Source organism: Syngnathoides biaculeatus, chromosome 13 (assembly GCF_019802595.1).
Source record: "Syngnathoides biaculeatus isolate LvHL_M chromosome 13, ASM1980259v1, whole genome shotgun sequence".
NCBI classification, from domain to species: Eukaryota; Metazoa; Chordata; class Actinopteri; order Syngnathiformes; family Syngnathidae; genus Syngnathoides; species Syngnathoides biaculeatus.
In genome coordinates this window covers 3,032,195-3,054,283 of record NC_084652.1, presented here as the reverse complement: position 1 = coordinate 3,054,283, position 22,089 = coordinate 3,032,195, and the positions used below count along the sequence as shown (strand labels likewise).

The 22,089-nt window shown below is 48.0% G+C and overlaps 1 protein-coding gene and 1 pseudogene across 1 annotated transcript; one reads left to right on the top strand and one right to left on the bottom strand.

Annotated features, from left to right (window-relative positions):
- Window positions 1-1,924: 1,924 nt before the first annotated feature.
- Window positions 1,925-7,090, top strand: LOC133511051 (tubulin beta chain-like; annotated as a pseudogene).
- A 2,080-nt stretch (window positions 7,091-9,170) lies between these two features.
- On the bottom strand, window positions 9,171-19,329 carry dsg2l (desmoglein 2 like). Its single transcript, XM_061838447.1, has 15 exons — window positions 18,946-19,329; window positions 18,562-18,848; window positions 17,545-17,658; window positions 15,775-15,930; window positions 15,568-15,709; window positions 15,313-15,485; window positions 13,970-14,104; window positions 13,725-13,910; window positions 13,295-13,572; window positions 13,084-13,226; window positions 12,746-12,967; window positions 12,426-12,656; window positions 12,097-12,218; window positions 11,743-12,036; window positions 9,171-11,301 (listed from the first exon to the last, which is right to left on the bottom strand). The coding sequence occupies exons 2-15, from the start codon at window positions 18,625-18,627 to the stop codon at window positions 10,183-10,185; spliced, it is 3,381 nt and encodes a 1,126-aa protein (XP_061694431.1). The 5' UTR covers window positions 18,628-18,848; window positions 18,946-19,329; the 3' UTR covers window positions 9,171-10,182.
- Window positions 19,330-22,089: the final 2,760 nt, after the last annotated feature.

The following is a 22,089-nucleotide window of genomic DNA, read 5'->3' as shown; positions in this document are numbered from 1 at the left end:
TGAAAAGCGCACCTTCCCTGAATTTACAGAAGAGGTCGCTGTCATGAAAGTACCATTAATTATGGATTTAGTATCATTCAGGCTCTTGATGCTGAAACGCAAAGCATCATGGGTACGTACTAACAGGAAGTCTTTTCTCAAATGTCTGTCGTGTAGCGTTGCTGAGTAAACCGTAGCGCGTTCGGACCATTTGAAGCAACTGCAGCATTTCTATTTTTTGGAACTAGCGAGGCCTTGAGCAATTGGTCCATCCGCGGCAGCCGGAAGCCTGTTAGCGTGGGAGCTAGCCGGCGGCTAGCGCGTTTGCCTCACAGTTCGCCTTCATTTGGCTCTGAGGCGGCCGGCACGAGTCACCTTTGCCCTTTCATATCGGGTCACCTTTGCCCCCTGTTATCTGAAAGCTTGTATCGTCGGTATCGGTAAGCGAGCTGCAGCGATGACGCTCAGTTATGAACTATGGATTTAACCCGTTTGTAACACGAAACAGGCACTTGGCTAGCTAGCTATGGCCACACCCTGAAAAGCGCAGCTTCCCTGAATTTACAGAACAGCTCGCTTAGCGTCATTCAGACTATGAATGTTGAAACGCAAAGCATTATGGGTATGTAACTAACCAGAGGTCTTGTCTGTCGTTAGCGTAGCTGAGTAACTGTAGCATGTTGGGACCATTTGAAGCAACGGGTAACTTTCGCTGCAGCATTTCTGCTTTTTGGAACTAAATACGCAAAAGCGAGCGAGGCCGCCGCCGATCTGTGGCGATCGGAAGCAAGTTAGCGTGCGAGCTAGCCAGCAGCTAGCATCGCGCGGCGCTGAATTGCCGATATATATTCAGGGCTCAAACCTGAAGGGCTTCGTAGGCATAAGAAAGATGAAATATTTGATTGACAGTTGAAGGGGGCGCGGTCTTACTGCGTTAGCACGGCACACGTCCACAGAGACCGAGAGAACTTGTTGACTGAAGCCTCACTTTGGCCAATTTTTCTCATCATTCTGATTTGGGAGCATTGTCAACAACACTCAACACTGGGGCGTGTCAAATTCAGGACTTTCACCTAAGAAACGTTTTTTTTTTTGGCGGTGGTGAATGTTCAAGAGCCTGGATTTGAACCTGCAATCTGAGAGCCACAAGGCAGACGTGCTAACCACTGAAGCACTATTTTCAGTGTCCGTGGCGTGTTTCTAAAATATTGACGCTAAGGGTGTCTGGGCTCTTCCTTAGAGAACGGGTGAGAAGCTCAGTCATCAGGGAGGGGCTCAGTGTCGAGGAGCCAGATGAGGTGGCTGGGGCATCTGATTCGGACGCCTCCCTGGTGAGGTCTTCCGGGCACGTGCCACCGGAAAGAGACCCCGGGGGCCACCCAGGACACGCTGGAGAGACGATGTCCTGGGAACACCTCGGGATCTCTCCGGAAGAACTGGAAGAAGCGGCTGGGGAAAGGGAAGTCTTGGGTATCCCCGCTGAAGCGACTTCCCCCGCGACCCGACCCGGAAAAGCGGTAGATAATGGATGGATGAATGATGCTAAGAAACGTGTATATATATATATAATGTAAGACATACTTTTGTGTTCTCTTGGTTGTTTGTTTATACATTTGAGTTGCAGTTTCTTCAGTGTGGTACTTTTATTTTTTTAAAATCTCATCAGATTTTGGGCGAGGTCCCCCCCCACGGAAGGCCGCCAGCTCACCGCAGGACGGAACGTGGACGCCACGACCAATCGCACTTGTTTTATTCCATTTTCCCAGAATGAGCTGAAACAAAAATGCAGAGTCACCGAGCAGCGGCGGCGAGGTGACGTCAGCGATGGCTTCAATCAAAAGTGCTGAATGTATGTTATGTACACTCGTTATGTATCTCGTGTAAACGACACAAATAGTGAAGCTGATCTAAATCTCTCGTTTTCCACCTGCCAGAGGAGACGAGCGTCATTCTGCTGCTGCTGCTAATGCTGATGCTGATGCTGCTGATGATGCAGCACAATCGCCGTCCGCCGCATCACAGCCGAGCTCCGCGATTGGCCAGGAGGGATGCCGAGGAGGGCGCGACGTCATCCCCGGGTAAGGCGCCGGGGGGAGCCGCCAGACGAGTCGGCCAGTCAGCCGTCGTCGGTCAGCACCGCAGCGCGCCATGAGGGAGATCGTGCACATCCAGGCCGGGCAATGCGGCAATCAGATCGGGGCCAAGGTACGCCGGCTCGTCAAAAGCCGCTCGTGACTCCCAATCCGTGTTAGGCGGAGGGCAGAATTTGCACGCTCGAATGTACCGACGTGGACGTGCGCTACGACACGGCTCCTTCGGGTGTAAAAACGAAGCATCGCGTGCGCGCGCAGCCTCGCGTTTCATGTCACTCTGTCAGCAAGCATGGAATGAAGGCCTCGCTAAAAAGGGCGTGGCATTTTGCAACCTGGATCCGTCCACGCGTGTCCAGGAACGTGTGCAATATGTTAGTTGAGGTAAATGCAGAAAAACACGGAGGATGCTCGGTCGAGGCGAGCGGGGAGCACGTCTGCCTCGCGGTTGTGAAGTTCGCCGTTCGGGTCGGGGATTTGCCCTTCGTGTGCTTTGGTCGGATTTTGTCTCAATGCGTTCCAAAAACGTGCGCGCTAGCTTCATTATCGGGATTTTTTTTTTAAAAAATTAAAAGTGGGATCAAATCTCCAGAAGCGTATTGCAGCAACCAAAAAAACAAACAAAAAAAACCCATTATAACGTGATATGTTTCACATTATAATGTGATTAATTACACATTATAATGTGAATCTTTTTTTTTTTTTTTTTTGGGTGTGGCAGCAATACGCTTCTGTGCAAGTCAAGCAAATTAAAAAGGAAAATGGATATCAAATGACCTCAAACATAAATTTCTGTGAGGCGAATGAAAAGGTTACATTTGTTGGTCCAAAAAACGGTTTGGGCCGAAACGCGCACGATAGGCCAAAGTCCAAACGAAAAGGCGTGTTCACACACACAAAAAGTACACGTGTACGTGAATTGAAGAGAATATCCTATACATTAAAGAAAAAAAAAAAAAAACGTGTTACGTTATAGAAATATATTGTTGGGCTTATCGAAGCAAACAAGAAAAGTTTAGAAAAATGGATGATAAAGACAAAACGGATGTTAAAAAAATCAATGTAAGACTAATGAAAGAAAACAACATTTGATAAAGTCATTGAAATCAAAAAATGTATGTTACGATAATTAACGACCATCAGGTTAAATCAAAGACAAAAACAGAAGATATTAATAAATCAAAAATCTACATAGCGTGTTGTAAAAACCTGAACATTAAAACAAAAGCATGCAAGTTAACACGAGAATTGAACGCCTTTAAACGGCAAAATGGAAGTCACGGGTGTCAAATTCAAGGCCCGGGGGGCCAGATCCGGCCCGCCGCGTGATTTTACGTGGCCCGCGAAGGCAAATCACGTGAATCAACTTCCATAATTTTAATTCAAATCTCCACCAAAATTTTGAATGGTGAAATCATAAATTATAACGTTGAAATATTGCAAGCATTTTTGTGTTACCAAATAGCAACAATAGTTGAAAAACCCATGAACCTGGATTTCTGACTCCACACCTACTTCACAAATTTCTTGTGTCAATATGATGCGGCGATTTTAAAGATTTTTATGGTTTCACAGTCTCCCCTCTCCTCTGAGGAAAACCGGAACTGCAATGTGGCCCGTTTGACACAATGTCATTAATCATTGCGCGTCAGCGCAAAACCCACGAAGGAAGTGTCTCGTTTCTTCCAGTTCTGGGAGGTGATCAGCGACGAGCACGGCATCGACCCGTCGGGCAGTTACCAAGGCGACAGCGACCTGCAGCTGGAGAGGATCAACGTGTACTACAACGAGGCTTCAGGTAAACCAACCGAGCAAAAGCGGAAACGTCGGATCTTCGTCTTCCGCGGCAGGAAGTAGAAAGTAGGTCGGGATGTGGGCAAAATTCTGGATGTGTCTGTAGGGAGCACGAGCATCTCGTTTTGCCGCAACCCTTGTGAGGATAAGCGGCTTGGACAATGACATGACAATGTATAAGCAAACAACAACAACGTGTGAGCTAGCTAACAGGATGGACGTTTTTTTTGTGCTCATGTTAGCATTCGGCGATGGACATTTGCAACAGTACACAGTTAGCAAGCTAACTGCAAGCTAATTGTGTACTGCTGAACAAACGTAGTTCAAATTTCTGGAAAGTATTTTTATCAATTGATATTCCACAATACCAGAGTGGATGTGTGACGTCCAACTACACGCAAAATATGGGAAAAATGACAACAAATACAGTATTTATTCTGTAAATACATTTTAAGGTACAAGTATTGCTACTACAAGTGAATAGATTTTGTAATATCATCCAAAAAAAAAGTTTCTGAATATTTTGGGACAAACGTTACAATAATATGAAATTTATAATATTATAAAAAAGCTGTTCCCTTTTTAGGAAAAACAAATTCCAACAATAATAATTAAAATAAATAATATATTATATAATATATTATAATAATAATTCTATAATTAATATAATTGTATAGTATGTATACATATAAAATAATAATACGGTGGAAAAAAAGCTCAACGTTATAGTTTTTAGGGCAAAGTCTAATGTGCATAGTGGTTGGCCTGGAGAAAGGCTTGTCTTGATTACTAAATATATATATTTGTTTTAAATGTTTACATGTTATGTACCGTAAAAATGTGAAGAAAAAAAATTACATTTGCTCGTTTGGTGTTAGTTGTAGCAGACTGTTTATTCCGGTGATTGAGATAAAGGTAAGCATTGTATGTAAAAACGAAAAACAAAAACGAAAAAAACCCCGAGAAAAAAGTTGCATGAGGGGAAAAAAAAAACATTACAAGGAAATAAATTTAGAGCAGTCATAAGAACGGGAAAAAAAAAAGACGAATTCAATTGTGCGGAGAAAAAACACCATTTCTGTGGAAATGTCAAGTTGCAGGGCGACAAAAAAAAAGAAAGAAAGAAAAGAAAAGAAAAGAAGAAAGTGGGAAACCTACAGTTGGCTTCGCCGCCGTCGTCAAAGAGAAGCATTGAAAGGAAAGTTCTATGGAGGACGGACAGGCCGCCATTGTCGGGAAGCAAAGAAAGGAAGACATTTTTGGGAAGCCGCTGTGCCGACCTCGGCGCTTTAAGAGGCTCGCTGGTCTGGAAGAAGCCGTCTTGCGGGGGGGGGGGGGGGGGGGGGGTACTGAATTGTGAGTCTTAATGCTTGTGGAATGACATCATCATCATCATCATCATCATCATCATCAGCCAGGTCCTCTCTCGTCTTTGTTTTTCCCCCAAAGGCAGCAAATTTGTGCCCCGGGCCATTCTGGTGGACCTGGAGCCCGGACCATGGATTCGGTTCGCTCTGGCCCATTTGGTCAACTCTTCAGGCCTGACAACTTTGTCTTTGGTGAGTGGAGTTATGATGCCCCCCCCCCCCCCACCCCCCGACCCCCCTCCTTCACCCGCCGCATTCCACAGTGCAAAAGCCTTCGCGGCATTGTGCGAGCGGAGCGACGCGTTGCTAGCGTGGCGCTACGTGACACGCTGTCGGCGCCCCCGGTGGTCCGAGGCCATCAGCCAGAGACTCGCTCCATGCCGCGCGCACGTCTGATTTGTCCTGCTCGGGCCCGAGAAAAACACTTGGGCTTTTGTGGCGACCAAAACGACCCCGACTGCACGGCAAACGCTTGACGTTTTAACGCAAAATGTTCACATTTTTGATGTCACGTTGACGAGGAGAAATGTTATCAAATTGTGATTAAAAAAAAAAAACATCTCCATTTAGGTTGAAGATCGTGTTGCAATGTCTTTGAACGGAGGTGACCTCGTTTGTCTTTGGGCGACCCGACAGGGCAAAGCGGCGCAGGAAACAACTGGGCCAAAGGTCACTACACGGAGGGGGCCGAGCTGGTGGATTCGGTTCTGGACGTCGTGAGGAAGGAGTCGGAGAACTGCGACTGCCTGCAGGGCTTCCAGCTGACCCACTCGCTGGGCGGCGGCACCGGTTCCGGCATGGGCACCCTGCTCATCAGCAAGATCCGCGAGGAGTACCCCGACCGCATCATGAACACCTTCAGCGTCATGCCCTCGCCCAAAGTGTCCGACACGGTGGTGGAGCCGTACAACGCCACGCTGTCCGTGCACCAGCTGGTGGAGAACACGGACGAGACCTTCAGCATCGACAACGAGGCGCTCTACGACATCTGCTTCCGCACCCTGAAGCTGACCACGCCCACCTACGGGGACCTCAACCACCTGGTGTCGGCCACCATGAGCGGGGTCACCACGTGCCTGCGCTTCCCGGGCCAGCTCAACGCCGACCTGCGCAAGCTGGCCGTCAACATGGTGCCCTTCCCCCGCCTGCACTTCTTCATGCCGGGCTTCGCGCCCCTCACCAGCAGGGGGAGCCAGCAGTACCGCGCCCTCTCGGTGCCCGAGCTCACGCAGCAGATGTTCGACGCCAAGAACATGATGGCGGCGTGCGACCCGCGCCACGGCCGCTACCTGACCGTGGCGGCCATCTTCCGCGGCCGCATGTCCATGAAGGAGGTGGACGAGCAGATGCTGAGCGTGCAGAACAAGAACAGCAGCTACTTCGTGGAGTGGATCCCCAGCAACGTCAAGACGGCCGTGTGCGACATCCCGCCGCGGGGGCTCAAGATGTCGGCCACCTTCATCGGCAACAGCACGGCCATCCAGGAGCTCTTCAGGAGGATCTCGGAGCAGTTCACCGCCATGTTCCGCAGGAAGGCCTTCCTGCACTGGTACACGGGCGAGGGCATGGACGAGATGGAGTTCACCGAGGCCGAGAGCAACATGAACGACCTGGTGTCCGAGTACCAGCAGTACCAGGACGCCACCGCCGACGAGATGGGCGAGTACGACGAGGACGACATGGACGACGACGAGGACAGCCGCCGTTGAGGTTGGGGGGAGATCCACCTCTGCGGTATAGACGCGCCAGAACCCCGAGACAACTCGACGTAGAACCGCTCGCTAGCACGCGTGACTCATTATCAAAGATGGCACAAGAAAAAGAAAAAAATAAATCCCAAATAAAGCTTAAACATGCAAGTTAGCAGCTGTCTTTTTTTTTTCCTTTTAAAATCAGATGGGAAGACAGCTGTGTGTCAATGTGGAAACAATATCATTTTTATGCCCAATCAGATTTCTGTACATCGACGAACTGATCATGTTTTTCGTTTTGGTTCCGAGAAGGTCACCGCAATATTGACATCCAACTGCGAAGAACAGAAGCCGGTCGCAGGTAAAACGAGCGCCATGACGTCATCAGTCAATCATTGACCGGCACGCAAACGCTCTCGATGCACTTTCGAGAGCGCTGACGGATTCTTTCGAATGCGGCCGCGCCCCGTTAAGCACGATTGCCTCATTGTTGGGAACAAAACCCTAAAAATAAAAACATCTGCATCGACCAGATTGACCAACTCCCAAACCCGCACGCGTTACAGCATCAATTCTACGCCGTCGCGCACAACATGATTCATGTAACATTGCAAAATGCTCGTGTGGATTTCAGCGGAATCCGGAGGCCCGAGTTAGCCGCGGTGCGTCACACGCGCCGGCGGAACTCAGAAAGTCGGAGTGCGTGTCGGCGATCTCAAGTTCGGCGGAGCACGTAGGAGGTGGCGCGAGTCGGAATTCCACCCGCGACTTCTGGGAAAATCTGGCGTGGAAAGTTCAACGAGGTAACGGCTTGTGTGACGCGAGAGCTCGGTTTGGCGAGCACCCGAGGGATCGCTCCGCACAAATTTGACTTTTTAGCCTTATGAAAATGCATCTGTGAGCTGGACCAGCTAGCAAGCTACACGCCAAATATTTGCGCTAGTTAAAGGCAAAGAATGCGTCGTAGCGTGTACTTTAGTCCTCTTTGCAAAGCGCCGCACTACTGACTAAATCATGTGGGAAATCTGATTTCGACTTTTCTTTAGCTTACAGCAGGGATTGGTGACTGTGTTCTTTGGACAAGATGGCAGTTGCTCGCTACGTGCAGTGGAAAAGTATCGGGCCGCCTCTAAACTTCTCATTTTTGGCGTACTTTCCACATTTTAACATTTCAGATCATCAAACTCGTAAATTTCCGACAAATGTGAGTCCACACGACAGGAAGTTTTGAATCATGCCTTCTCTTTCCTCGCAGAATTGATTTCAAAATTCAGAAACAACGGAGACTTCCGAGCATGGACAGCCGATTAAAAGGTCACGCGGCAACTTTTCAATCCGGTTCAAGTCTCGGCTTTAACTAGGCCACCATTTTTTTTAGGCCATTCAGAAGTCAGAACTTGTTGGTATGTTTTGAATCGTTCCCTGAAGCTTGAGGTCACAAAGCAATAGTTGAATATTATATTATATACAGGGAGTCCTCACGTTAAGGTGGTCTTGACCTACAACATTTCCACTTCACAACGCCCGTCCCCCGTCCGCCATTTTGTCTGGCTAATCCTTGTCCGTGTTTGTGCGCCAGGCGTATCTTTGTATTTTTCGCCCTCCTTTTTAGACATTATCGCCCCAAAGTCTTTTTAGTGATACTTCTGAAGGCATAAGAAAATCCATTACCATGGAAACAAAGCTAAAGATCATAAAACGATCGGAGAAAGGAGAGACACCAACACCACCAAGGGTTCCGTTCCTACGTCGGTTTTACAATGATCACAAAACAAGGTTCTTTGGTACTTGTCGAGGTGGAGAGGATTGAGGACCAGGTTCCTTGGCAATAGCTAAGCGCAGCCTCCCCGTCTTCTTCTCCATCCACCTCTCAGCAGTCATGCTCGGTACGTCATCTTGTTTATGTCGATGTTATTTCTTTTTTATACAAAGTATTTTGATGTAAATTCTGACTTTAATGGCGGAATCCGACTTAAGTCGAAATTCGAGTTAAGTCGCTACTGTAGGAACGGATCCCAGTCGTAGACCGAGGACTGACTCCCCGTACATACATATTGAATATTCTCCTTCAGGATTTTCCAGGAAAGTCGATTGCATCAATTACAGCCAGCAAGTCGTCCAGGTCCTGAAGTTACCGAGCAGCCCCAGACCACCACTTTTGACCGTCGGCGTAGGTCAACTCTTGGCCCTGAAGTTCCACTTTTCTATGTTACGTGTCGAAAAAAAAAAAAAAAAAAAAGACGAAAACCTGCTGTCGATTCAGTTTTATTACGACACTTTTACAGCTTTTTCATGCAGTGTAGACTATTTACATTCAAAAAGTTAGAACTTGTATAAAATATCAGCCAATGGAAAAAAAAAAAAATGGAGAAATATTTAACATCGCCAGGAAAAGCAATTCAATGAAGTCCCCCCCGTACACACACATATATCGAAAGCAGTGCAAAAGAAAATGAAACACACTCCATTCGTTACGCTGGTTTAACTGCAGAATTTTTTTTTTTTTTTAAAGTTGACATTCACAAAAGTGCTTTCATGTGTTAATTCAGTGGCTGCATTTTAGCGCAAGAACTCATCTGAGCAGTCCTCGATTAGTTGCACGATCACGAAAGTTCAATAATAGCAAGGTCAGCGCCCGGCATGTCTAAAGTTAAACTATTACTAACCGCTCATTGGTCAGAATAACACTTAAGGTATTGTGCACTGCGAGTGGATAAAAGAGAAACATCATTTTGAAATGACGCATTACTTGAAAGCCAATCCCGCCTGCAAAAGTACCTGAAGCCTCGCATTGTTTGCTGTTCTCGTCAAAACTTCCAAACTGCTCTTGGTTGTGACTTGGCAAAAGGTGAATGTCGCTATTTTATGGCTGCTTTGGAGTGATTTCAAACATTTTATGTCAAGTGAAACAAAGAGAGAGACGTAAGAAAAGGTTGTGGGCGCAACACGGGCGTGGCCCTCGTCACCAAACGCGGAACGTAAACGTCTTTAACGCTGCGCGGGGAACTCGTGTGAATCCAAATCTCAATAAATCCGAGAATGTTTTTTGGTTTATATTTTGGACCGCTTTTAGTTAGCAACAGGGTTCAAATAAGGCTTCGCACTTGATTCATTCATTTTCCGTACCGCTTCTCTAAACTGATTCAAAAGCGGCAGAATGTAAGAACTTTGTTCAAGTCCCACAATATATGAACATCGGATCTGGATCAAAGACACCCCCCAGTCCGTGTAGTAACGTGTTTCCCACAGCAAATCTTTTCTTTAAGCTCTAGACGTAGATTCGATGTTCCTCTCTGTAACCGAGACCTTCTTCCGCTGCTGGACCACCACTCTCTGGCCGACTTGCGACTTGGGTGTTGCTCTCAGGGCAAAGTCCTCCTTGGAACCTGCGGAATCTTGAGAAGCCCGTGAGAAACTCTTAGCCTGCGCACTTTGACCCCTGACTTCCAACCCTTGCTCGCTCGATCCCCGACCTGCCTGGACAAAGGCTACTTGTGCACCCCCGCCCGAGGACTCCTTGTCCACCACCAACACCTTTCTGGATAAGGTTGCTTGCTCCCGAGATCCCTGACTGGTCTGGACGAGGGTAACTTTTGCACCGTGCCCCCCAACTGTAGAGCCGTTCTCCACTACCACTACTGGTCGAGGTAAGGTTCCTTGCGCTACTTTCCCGTCCACGACCACCATGCCTTGAGATCCTTGGAGGCCACTGACTTGAACCAGGCCTTGCGTCAGCCCAACATGGCCCACTCCCTGCTGACCGACTTGAACCAGTCCTTGCGCGAGCCCAACCTGACCCACTCCCTGCTGACCGACTTGAACCAGTCCCTGCGTGACCCCGACCTGACCCACTCCCTGCTGGGCGCCTCCCGCAACAAGGACCATTTGGTTCTGAGGCTCGACGACATACATGGGTGTGGCGGCGTAGTACAAGGCGGGCTGTTGCACGAGCAGCGTTTGACTGGGAATCACAACGTTGTCTTGGACGTGGACCTTGGAGAGTGTGGCTGATCCCTCTTGGACAAAGGTGGACGTTCCGGATGTTACCTTGGAGTTGTTGAAGGAGTCGACGTGGACGCGGTCCCTGTCCCTGACGGTTTCAGCGTGAGTCTGGACGTGCTTCTGAACGGAGGGCACGACAGGAGACGCCGGTCTGGCCGGCGGAAGGGTGCGTATGCCCGCATCCACTTGAGCTGAACCCCTGCAGATCTCAGCCAAGGTTTTGAATTTCGGGTCCAGGTCGTCGAGGAACGAAAGGTCGTTGTCGTTCTCGTGGAGGCTGCAGCAGCCCACGGAACCCGAGAGGGACTCCCCTCCCTCGTAGTCGTACACGAGTATGGCATCCTTCTCCTGGGACTGCTGGGCAGCATGGTTGGACTTCTGCAAAGAAACAGAATCGGGTCGTGAAACTTGATCGTCAAGCCGTATACAGCCCACCACGCAACTCGAAAAACAAACCCTTTTGATCTCCTGAAGGCGGGACCGTTTTCATATGTAGCCCTTTTGATCTGGATCTGAGAGTTTTGCGTGACTAGGAAACTCGTGAAACATTGGGTCCAACACGTTTTAGGGGTTAGCATCAGGGACTCCCAAAATACATACAGGAGAATTATTTTCATTGGGATCCAAGCGTTTGCTAATCCTGGTGAATATTCTTTGTTAAAACCCCGCAAAATTTGGCTTGCCGAAGAATCAAAATGGTGCAGTCAGAGAGTCACTCCATGAAAGTCTTCCCAGCCATGTGGACCACGACAAGCATATTCTTTCATATCTTGTCCTCAGAGGGAAAAACGGTCCTCCATCTTTGTTTTAGATACTCACACTGGAATAGTATTCCTCCAAGAAGTGGTCAGACAGCGCCAAGTCGTCATAGGCTCCGCCCCTGTACTGGTTGAAGTGACCTTGTCCGGTCGTCACGCCGCCATCGACGGCGGTCGTCTTCCCTCGGCCACAAAATCGGTTGTACTCGTTGTACAGGTGCACGTTGTCGGTGGTCAGGACGGAGTTTTCGTTGCCGCAGATGATCGCGCCGCCCCCCTCGACCAGTCCCCCGAGGTATCCCTTTGCCCCCAAGGTCGTCTGTCCAGCATCTGTTGCGTGGAGGAGGGGGACGTCCTGTGGGATCAAAACGTCAGGCATGAAGCTCTCTCGACGAAGCGACAAAAATTCAAGTACCCGATCTTCTCCTTGGCACTCGGTGTGGTAGGAGATCAGCTGCTGTTTGGTCTCGAATGGAATTGCTTTAAAGTCTCCTCCGGTGCCGCCGCACAGGCAGAACAACAGCAGGCAAGGCACCACTAAAACAAAACACATCATCGTGCTTCAGAGCTTGGAAATATGATTTATGACCGCTTATTCATTAATATCATCTATCGTTGACTTACTGTATATGGTAAGTCATAAAGTTGCATTTTGCCTGTACCGGTAATCAAGATTTTACGACCTTCTGACCCTCGAACATTAATTTTTTTTTTATCAGAATAAATAATGGCAAACGCACTCACGGAGAAGCAGAAGTAGTCCCAAGAGCAAAAGGAGAATTCCGGTAACACCAAAATCCGAACGCTTTGAGAGGCGGGCCCCACACGTTTTGGTGCCCGGCTCGCACGTGCACACGACCACGTCGAGCATCTGGAAGTCGCCGCACGACTTCCCTTGCTGGTCCTTGATCTCGACGGCCACTTTGTACACGCCCGGCCACAAGTGCTCTTGATCCCGCAGGATCGCCGTCGTCGCTGGAGTCAGAGGCAGCGGACGGACATGATTCGAACGAGCGCCGTCCGGGAGCGAGAAGGTACCAGGAAAAGGTTCCGCGGGTTCTTACCGTTGAGATGCTCCACCGACCACTTCCCCTGGCTTCTCGTTGACGTCACAGAAAACTCAAACGGCGACGAATTTGGGAATCTGTCTTGGTCTACGGCCGTGACGTAGACGACGTTTTCCCCGTAGCACATGACGTGGTTTGTGGCGGTCACCGTGGGGCAGTGATCGTTGAAGTCCTCGACCTGAATGGCGATGGTCCCCGTGGCGGTCTTTGAGGACACTTCTGCAACGTCGGCAAACATACAAATCAACGCAAAACAAAATTGGTGCTTGCCACTAGCCCGTCGCGCTGCCACACAAAACACGAAGAAAAGCGCAAGATAGTTGTACAAAACTCACCCTTGCTAATGCAGATGATTTGGGCGTAGTACGTCCCATTGATCAAAAATTTGGACTCTCGGTCCGGCAGTTTATTCAGCCTGATTTCGGCGGTTTTCTCGTCAATGATCAGCCAGTTGTCGTCGTCGCGCAATTTGACGTACCTGAAAGAATCGGGGCAGGTCCAGTCCTGCCGCGTGCGATGTACAGTCAGACCAAAAAGATATCGTACCTGACGTTGGCGGCGGTCTGGTGCGTGTCGCTGTCGATGGCCGTGTACGTGGCGATGACGGTGTTGACGGAGATGGACGAGCGGTCCTCGGACAGCGTCACCACTTTGACTGAGGGCTGGAAACGGGGACCCTCCTTCTGATTCAGCACGTTGATCTTCACCGAGTACGACTTTGGGATTATGGAAGTGGTGCTGGAGGAGCTCCCGAAATTGTACTTGGCCACGTTGGAAACCGCCACCGCCAAGTTGAGCGACTTGATCTCCTCGTAGTCCAGTTCCTGCGCAGGCAGGCAAAGCGCCCGCACACGGAAAAAAGAAAATCACTCAAACACGTTTGAATGCGCTCAAAACGGGAGGGCTCGGTAAACCCAAGTACGCGTATTTGGTTTCTTTGTATTGCATTTGGGTCTTTGACAGCTTCCTCGCTTACCTTCTTAATGGTGATGATCCCCTGATTGGTTTTGGAGTCCGTGGCGATGCTAAAATATCCCCCTTCGTTCCCCGAGACGATTTGAAAGACCGCCAGCCAGTTGTCGGTGAACTTCAAGTCCAAGTCGACGGCCTGAATCCTCAGCACCTCCACGTTGATGGTGTTCTCCTCCACGCTGCCCTCGTACTGTTCACAACAGCGGGCTGAATATTCGAAAAATCAACATCAACGCTGTCCAGACGTACCGATTCTTTTTCCAGAGTGGGTACGTTGTCGTTTATGTCCAGGATTTTGATCTGAATTTCTCCCATTCCTACATTTCCTCCGGCTTGTCCATTCAAGTCAGAAGCTCTGACGACCACCTTGTACGTATCTTTTGTCTGAAAGAGTGCGGAACGGACATCGTGGAACCGTCAACCTTCCTTCATTTTAATCCTCTGCTTCAATTTAAACCAGCGGAAAAGGGTTTGAAATAGAAATGTGTTTGGTGACTACCGTAATTCCCGGCCGACAAAGCGCACCTGCTTACAAGCCTCACGGAGTACATTTGTAAAGGAAATACCATTTGGTACTTCCATGAGCCGCGACTGTGTAAAAGCCGCAAGTGCCCACATTGAAACACGAGATATTTACAAAGAAAGACGGTACACAGAAAGAGTTTAACACTAGTGCTAATGCTAGGGCGCGCTAACCCTAGTGCTAACGTTAGCGCTGTGCTAAAGCTATAACAGGGCCGGTTAAAATAAAACTTACCTGTAAATATCACTGAGACACGCCAGTAACACAGCAGCAACACGCTAGCACAGAGCTAGCGCTGTGCTAAAGCTAGCACTAACGCCGCACTCATGCTAACAGGGCAGTTTAAAATAAAACTTACCCGTAAATGTCACTGAGACACGTCAGTAACACAGCAGCAACACGCAAGCACAGTGCCAGCGCTGTGCTCAAGCGAGCACTAATGCCGCGCTAATGCTATCAGGGCCGGTTAAAATAAAACTTACTGGTAAATATCACAGAGACACGGCAGTAACACAGCAGCAACACACTAGCACAGTGCTAAAGCTAGCACTAACGCCGCACTAACGTCAACAGGGCCGGTTAAAATAAAACTTACCCGTAAATGTCACTGAGATACGCCAGTAACACAGCAGATACATCCAAGCACAGTGCTAGCGCTGTGCTAAAGCTAGCACTAATGCCGCGCTAATGCTATCAGGTCCGGTTAAAATAAAACCGGTAAACATCACTGAGACACGGCAGTAACACAGCTGCAACACGCGAGCTGAGCGCTAACAGGCTCAGGTAAAAGTGACTCCCTCGGCACATACATTCCACCGGTCTCACTCTTACCTTTTCCGCTCGAGCGCCCCCCTTGCGGCCGTTAAAAAAAAAAAAAAACGCACAAATGAACCGCAGGGTTGAAAGCGTGTGGGAAAAAAAAGTCGCGGCTTCCGGTAGCTTCAAAAGCCAAGATTAGGTTTCAGTTTCTTTCTCGGCAAAAACTGCCTGGGGTCCAATGGATCTAAAATAACATCGATATGGACGTCATATCCACACAACATTGACATTTGTTTTTCTTGCGTCTCACCTCCCGGTCCAGCGTGTTTTTCAGAACCGAGACCTCTCCGGTCTGAGAGTGGATGAAGAACATGCCGGCGGTGCTGCTGCTGCTGCTGCTCTCCACGATGGTGTAGTAGATGTGGGAGTGGAGGGTCCCCTCTTGATCGGCGTCGGTGGCGATCACCCTCATGACCGCGGTGCCTGCGGAACGGCCGAGCCATATTAGAACAAAAACCAAGACCCAAACCAAAAAAGGTAAACCCGAACAGACGTCGTCCGATACCCGCGGCGCACGATTCACTGACGGATCCCGCTTGGTTTGCTTTAATTATGGGGGCGTTGTCGTTTTCATCCACCACAGAGATTCTGATGTCCACGTCCTTTTCGGCACGAGTCCCGTCTTCGTATTTCGCCACTCCTTTCAACTGAAACGAAACAAAGACGACGCGTCCGCTTGGGCCTTCCGCGCGGCGGGCGGCAGCCATCTTACGTCGTAAAAGGCGATCTCTTCGCGGTCCAAAACTTTGTAGGCCTTCAATAAGCCAGTTATCGGGTCCACCCCGAAGACGCGAACGGGAGGCTCGTCGGCGCCGGGCCCGCTCAGCGAATACAGAATCCTCGTGAAGTTCTCTTTATCCGAACGGATCTGGAACACGAACACAAAAGTGACGCCAAGGTCGAACATTTTAGAATGGACTCTCCCAAATACGAACGAATGCTCAAAATCCAAATCCCTTACACTTTTTTTTTTTTTTTTTTTGGAAAAGTAACGTTCGCATCTAGTCGTAAGTTAGGCAACCCGAGATGTCACCAGGCTGGTCCCGCTTATCACTAAAATGGAATTAACGTAGGGTTACCACGGCAATCATCATCATCATCATCATGTCAGAAAATGTGAGGTGAAGTGGTTATGCTGCTTTTCACATTTTTAGATATGAGAAAATGTATCACTACGCGGCAAACACCACAAGCGAGTCCTGTTAGCACCAGGCGGCACGGTGGAGCGTTGGCCTCACAGTTCTGAGGTCCCCGGTTCAATCCCGGCCCTGCCTGTGTGGAGTTTGCATGATCTCCCCGTGCCTGCGTGGCTTTTCCCGTGAATTGGACACTCGAAATTGCCCCAAGGTGTGATTGCGAGTGCGGCTTTTTGTCTCGATGTGCCCCTGCCATTGGCTGGCAACCAGTTCAGGGCTTACCCTGCCTCTTCCCCCGTTGACAGCTGGGATAGGCTCCGGCAGTTCCTGCGACCCTCGTGAGGATAAGCGGCCGAGAAAATGGATGGATGGATGGATGGTCTAAATTACCCCTAGGTGTGATTGTGGGTGCGACAGTTTGTCTCAATGTGGCCTGTGATTGGCCGGCAACCAGTTCGGGGTGTACCCTGCATCTTCCCCGTTGACAGCTGGGATAGACTCTAGCACTTCCTGCGACCCTAGTGAGGATAAGCCGCCGAGAAAACGGATGGATGGATGCTTTAAATTGCCCCTAGGTGGGATTGTGGGTGCGACTGTTTGTCACTATGTGCCCCTGCGATTGGCTGGCAACCAGTTCAGGGTGTACCCCGCCTCCAGCCCGTTGACAGCTTTGCTATGCTCCAGCACTTCCTGCGACCCTCGTGAGGATAAGCGGCAAAGAAAATGGATGAATGGATGTTAGCACCAACACGCTAATGCAACAGAACATTAACAGCTTCTGGCCAAATATTAGACACGATATTATCGTGATAACGAAGAAAGTTGATTTTCAGGCGGCATTTCTAAGATGCAACGTTACAGATTGCGACTGTAAAGTGGATAAGCTGCGAAAGTCGGTGCACTATTTTAATTTTAATTTTTTTTTTTTGGGGGGGGGGGGCTGTGTCTGAAGGCTAACTACTACCACTAAACAATATGTGTCCAGGCTGGCCCATAACTGACGTATATCATATTTCATTTTGGTTGACTCTGTCGATGATGGGTTTGCGCTGCGCAAACGTGAGAACAAAAGATTATTTTAAGCTCCAGTTACGGCAATTTCAAAAGGATTCAAAGTTTGAAAGTAAACTACGGTCACATCCAAAACCCAGAACCGAGTGTCGAAAGAGCGGATTAAAAGGTGCGGTAGTTGTAATGGAAGCGTGCCACAACTCCTTTTCACGCATGTGTTTAGTTGTCCTACTTTCAAAAAAAAAAATGAAAAATGTGAGCAGCCTGGCTCGACTTCACAATCTCGCTGCGTTTTCGTGCCAGACGGTCCAAAAAAAAAAAAAAAAAGCACTCACTCTGCCGATGTCAATGCCGGAGTAGTCGTGGTTCTCCTTCAGCTGCCTGGGATGACGGATCCAATCTCTCTTCTGCCTGCGCAGTTCGATTCCTTCGGCCCGCGCGGAAGCGAGCTGCAGATAAACAATCGTGAGAGGTGGGCCGCGAACGCACGCCGGCGGCCCGCTTCTTCTTCCCGTCAAACAGAATCCCGACGAGTCGCGTTTGAATCCCAAAATCATAACCCTGAGCGACCTCGAGATATGTTTTTGATGTTCAACTTCAATGTGATTAAATTGATGATTAAATGCAATATATGTGAAGTAACTCTTCAGACTTTTTTTTTTTAAACATTGCATCTAATTAGTTAATTTAGTCAACATATTTTTTTATGTCTCATAGTCCATTATTTTCAAACGTGAATACAATGCAATTAAAAGGGAATAAAATGTGAACTATGTATTTATTTGACAATATAGACAACAAAAACAGTAGAACGACACAGCTCATATGATCGGAAGAACATAAATAAGGTGGTACTGTAAATACTGCATAGTCTATTATTATCATAAAATGAATAGCAAAAACTGTAACAATATTCACACGTATGTACATCTCATGACTCATTAAAGTCAAATGAGTGAAGAAATTGAAATTGTTTTGGGATGTGTAGTAATTTCAAACGATAACTGTAGTGTATTTTAAAATCAATGATATTTTTTTTACATCATTTCATCTGTCAAAATACTGCAAAGACCTGTCAATATGGAAGTATATCTGTATTACTATTATTACTCATTAGGTTGGAACATTTCCGATCTTCACTGCTATCTCTCCGCCTCCCCCCCCCCCTTTTTTTTTTTAAACTTTTTGATAATCCACTTTTAGCATGAAATCACGACCCGTGATGAAAAGTGAAAATGAAAACTTTTGTCCGCGAGCGAGACGGAGCCTCGCCCGGGCCCGAAAAGCCTCCGTCGCGCCCGGGGCCACACCTGAGGAAGGTCCGTTAGTCGTCGGAGCGACTTTCGACTCACCGTCCAGCAGCAGCAGAGCAGAGCGACGACCGCGGAGCACGCCAGCGGAGGCGTCGTCTTCATCATGGGAACCACAACGACGACGACGACGACGATAATCCTGGATTTGGATTTGGGTTTGGGTTTGGGGGGGACGGACGGACGTTATTTTCCGTCTATTGTTGCTGGCAAACTTTGACCCTTCGTTGGGCGACGAGGAAGAACATGTACGTGCAACGGGCGGCCGGACGGGCTGGTCCCTCCCCCCTCCTCCGTCCTTCTCCGCCCCCGCCTCCGCCAAACCGCTGCTGATAACGGGAGGAGATTATTATTATAAAAAAAATAAAATAAAAAAAAAGCGCGGGGGGGGGGGGGTCGCGCGACAGGTCAACCACTTTTTCGCACCAATTTCCGCTTAAGGCACAAATGGAAACGATTCCGGTAACTCGGCAAAATTTGGGAAAATCAAATATGAAGGCTTGGACGCATGCAGGTCAGCCTTCCTCGTGGGTTTGCAGTGATGATGCTTAAAATTTGCGCTTCGGGTCGAAGGTTTCGCACCGGGGCGAACTTCCGGAACTTCCGGTCATTCAAGCAAAGTGGCCACCTGTACTGCACACTTGACGGCGCAAATTTAATTTGGGGATTCTCCAATGGAGACTCGGCGATACGACACGTATTTCCTCTATAAAGTGTAACATTCATAATAATTCGATCTTTTATACGGTGGCCTGGAGGGTAAAAAAAACAATGGCGAAATGTTAGCGTTACACAATTTTGCACTTCTGGGCCACCGTACTTTTAGTTAAAAAAAAACCGCACCTGAGCTCGAGGGCCACATTTTTTAAATGGGCGGAGCAATCAAAATTTTGATTAAAAAAAAAATAATAGAAAAGGACAAAAATGTATCTAATATTTGCAAGATGTATAATATATGCAAATTTGCAACAGCTTTAATATAATTGAACATTTTGAGTCCAGAGTATCATTTTCTGAAAGTATCAGATTTTTCTCTCTGCAACATTTTATTTGGTCCAGAGATCGTTAATTCTGTAAGTATAAATACATAAATTCCTTCATTAATCACCCATTTCTATTTATAATTAGTTTGACTCTAAATACCAAGCAAATTATTTTACAAAATATTTCATGTTGAATGCACATGAAAATCTAATTTCACCAAGATATTATTTTTTTTCATTTAGAGCAAATCAATCAACTAATCAAATGAATAAAGGAAATGAATAAAACGTACGTTTCAACTAAATTACTCAAATACGACAGGCCGGTTGATTAAGTAAACAAGATGGTACAACTTTGCCTTTTTGAGCGTTATAGTCTTAAAAAAAAAATATATATATATATATATATAAATATAAATATGTACTAAAAACATAATGCACACATTTGAACCAGAATGGCTTTATAAACCTTTTGTTTTAACTTTTTTGGACGATGTATGTGAGGGAGAAGAGAGACGCCATCGTATCGTGAATTCAATAAATATATAAAAATAAAAGAATGTAGCCAGCAAGAGGTTGTAGGTTGGGAGGTCGCCCCCCCCCCCCTCGCCCCCACCCCCATTCCCAAAACATTCCCAATCAGTTCGTTGAACCCCTGAGAACGAGAGTGGCCGAACTCCACGTTGCTTTTAATTAATTGCAGAAATGAATGGAGAAAACACATTTTTCCGACAAATATCGTTCGAAATTGTGATTTCGTTTGACTTTTGACATATCGGCGGCGGTCCGTTACAGAACTCAACCCGTCTTTAGCTTTAGCTGGAGTGCCAGTACCTCTGCACGCTCATGTCGTTTATCATTTTGCATGAAATGTTGAACCATTTGACCGCGTGTTTGGACCTGGACCACTTTCAACCGAACCTTTGTTTGCGAAACGGGCCAAAATGGAGTTTTGCAAATGGCGCCACGGTGGGCGCGAACGCTCGTTTGTCTCCAGACGCAAGTGCTGCTGAGCAGCCCAAGACGAAGCCCACCACCGCCTCCATTTTGAATTCCCGCCAATCGAGGAGATTTATTTCTGAATTTATGACGGCGAATGTACACGCTCGCTGCTAACGTTGCGCGTCGGAGGCTTTGCACTCGCCGGAGCCGACAGACACTCCTTTGCTGACACGCCGTCAGACAAAGTGAGTCATTTTTAACGTTCGTCGGACGGATCCCTCGCACAATGGGCCGATTTTTATCATCGACTTGTCATAACTTTTTTTGTTTGTTTGTTTCTTAATCAGCAAAACCATCCGTTCTCCTTTGTGTCACTCCAACAGTAAATGACTCAACGTTTTTTCTTTTTCATTTTTTCTGGCCCGCGCATGCAACATACACAGGCAGCAAGAGTTCCTTTTAAAAAGCACAATTACGTCACTTGACTTCCTCCGTGCCGCTCCTACCGAAACGACACCGTCGGCGGACGCGCGCCGGATTCTTTATCGGTGCCGGGCCCCCGATACCGCGAGCCGCGTGGAATGCGACGAGCGGTCCAAAGGTCCGCGCCCGGAAAATGTCGCAGCCTCGGGCCACTTTTGACACTCAAGTGAGAACGCATCAATCTCCAGGGAGGACAATATTTGTGAAAATACAAACGGCAGAGTGGATTTCTCTTAATATGGGTCATGACATCAATTTAGTTGGAGTGGAACCGATCCAAGAACCACGGTGCTTGTCCTAATTAGGGCTTAGAGGTGAGTTGGAGTCCTCCCCAGTTGACGGGGTACACCCTGGACCGGTCGCCAGCCCATCGCGGGTCTAATGCAGACTGTCGACCATCCACGCAGATATGGAAAAACTAGAATCTTCGATTGGAAAATTTCGCACAAGCGCAACAGAGAAAACCCCACGAGGGAGTCTACGTAGAGAAAGTCTAATCGTCAAAAAATTGTAAAATATGTATCCTTCCATCCATTTGCTTTACCGCTTATCCTCACGAGGGTCGCGGGGAGTGCTGCAGCCTATACCAGCTGTCAACGGGCAGGAGGCGGGGCGCACCCTGAACTGGTCGCCAGCCGATCGCAGGGCACATCGAGACAGACGACAGTCGCACTCACAATCACACCTACGGACAATTTAGAGTCTCCAATCGATGCGTGTTTTTGGCATCTGGGAGGAAACTGGACTGCCAGGAGAAAAGTTGTGCAGAAACATGCAAACTCCACAAAGGTGAGGTCGGGATTTGAACCCCTGTCCACAGAACTGGGACTGCTCATCCCCCCCTGACACTGGGCCAAGATAATTGAGCAAAATGCTCATTTAAAGTCGAATAATAATTCTCGTGGCAGACCGTTGAACATGATCATTCATAGTTTGTGCAAATGGCATTTGAGGTTGTCGTGACGGGAAGATCACAAATCGATTCAATATTCGATTTGCGAGGTGACGACGGAACGTCGAGCAAACGCGTCACCAAACATGTCCGACAGGATTACGTTTGGCTCCCTGGCTCCTCCTGCAGGCAGGAAGTCAAACTTACCCTTACAATAATTTACAGTTGGGAACATCAACAAGTGCGAGCAACAATATTAGCACCCATTAG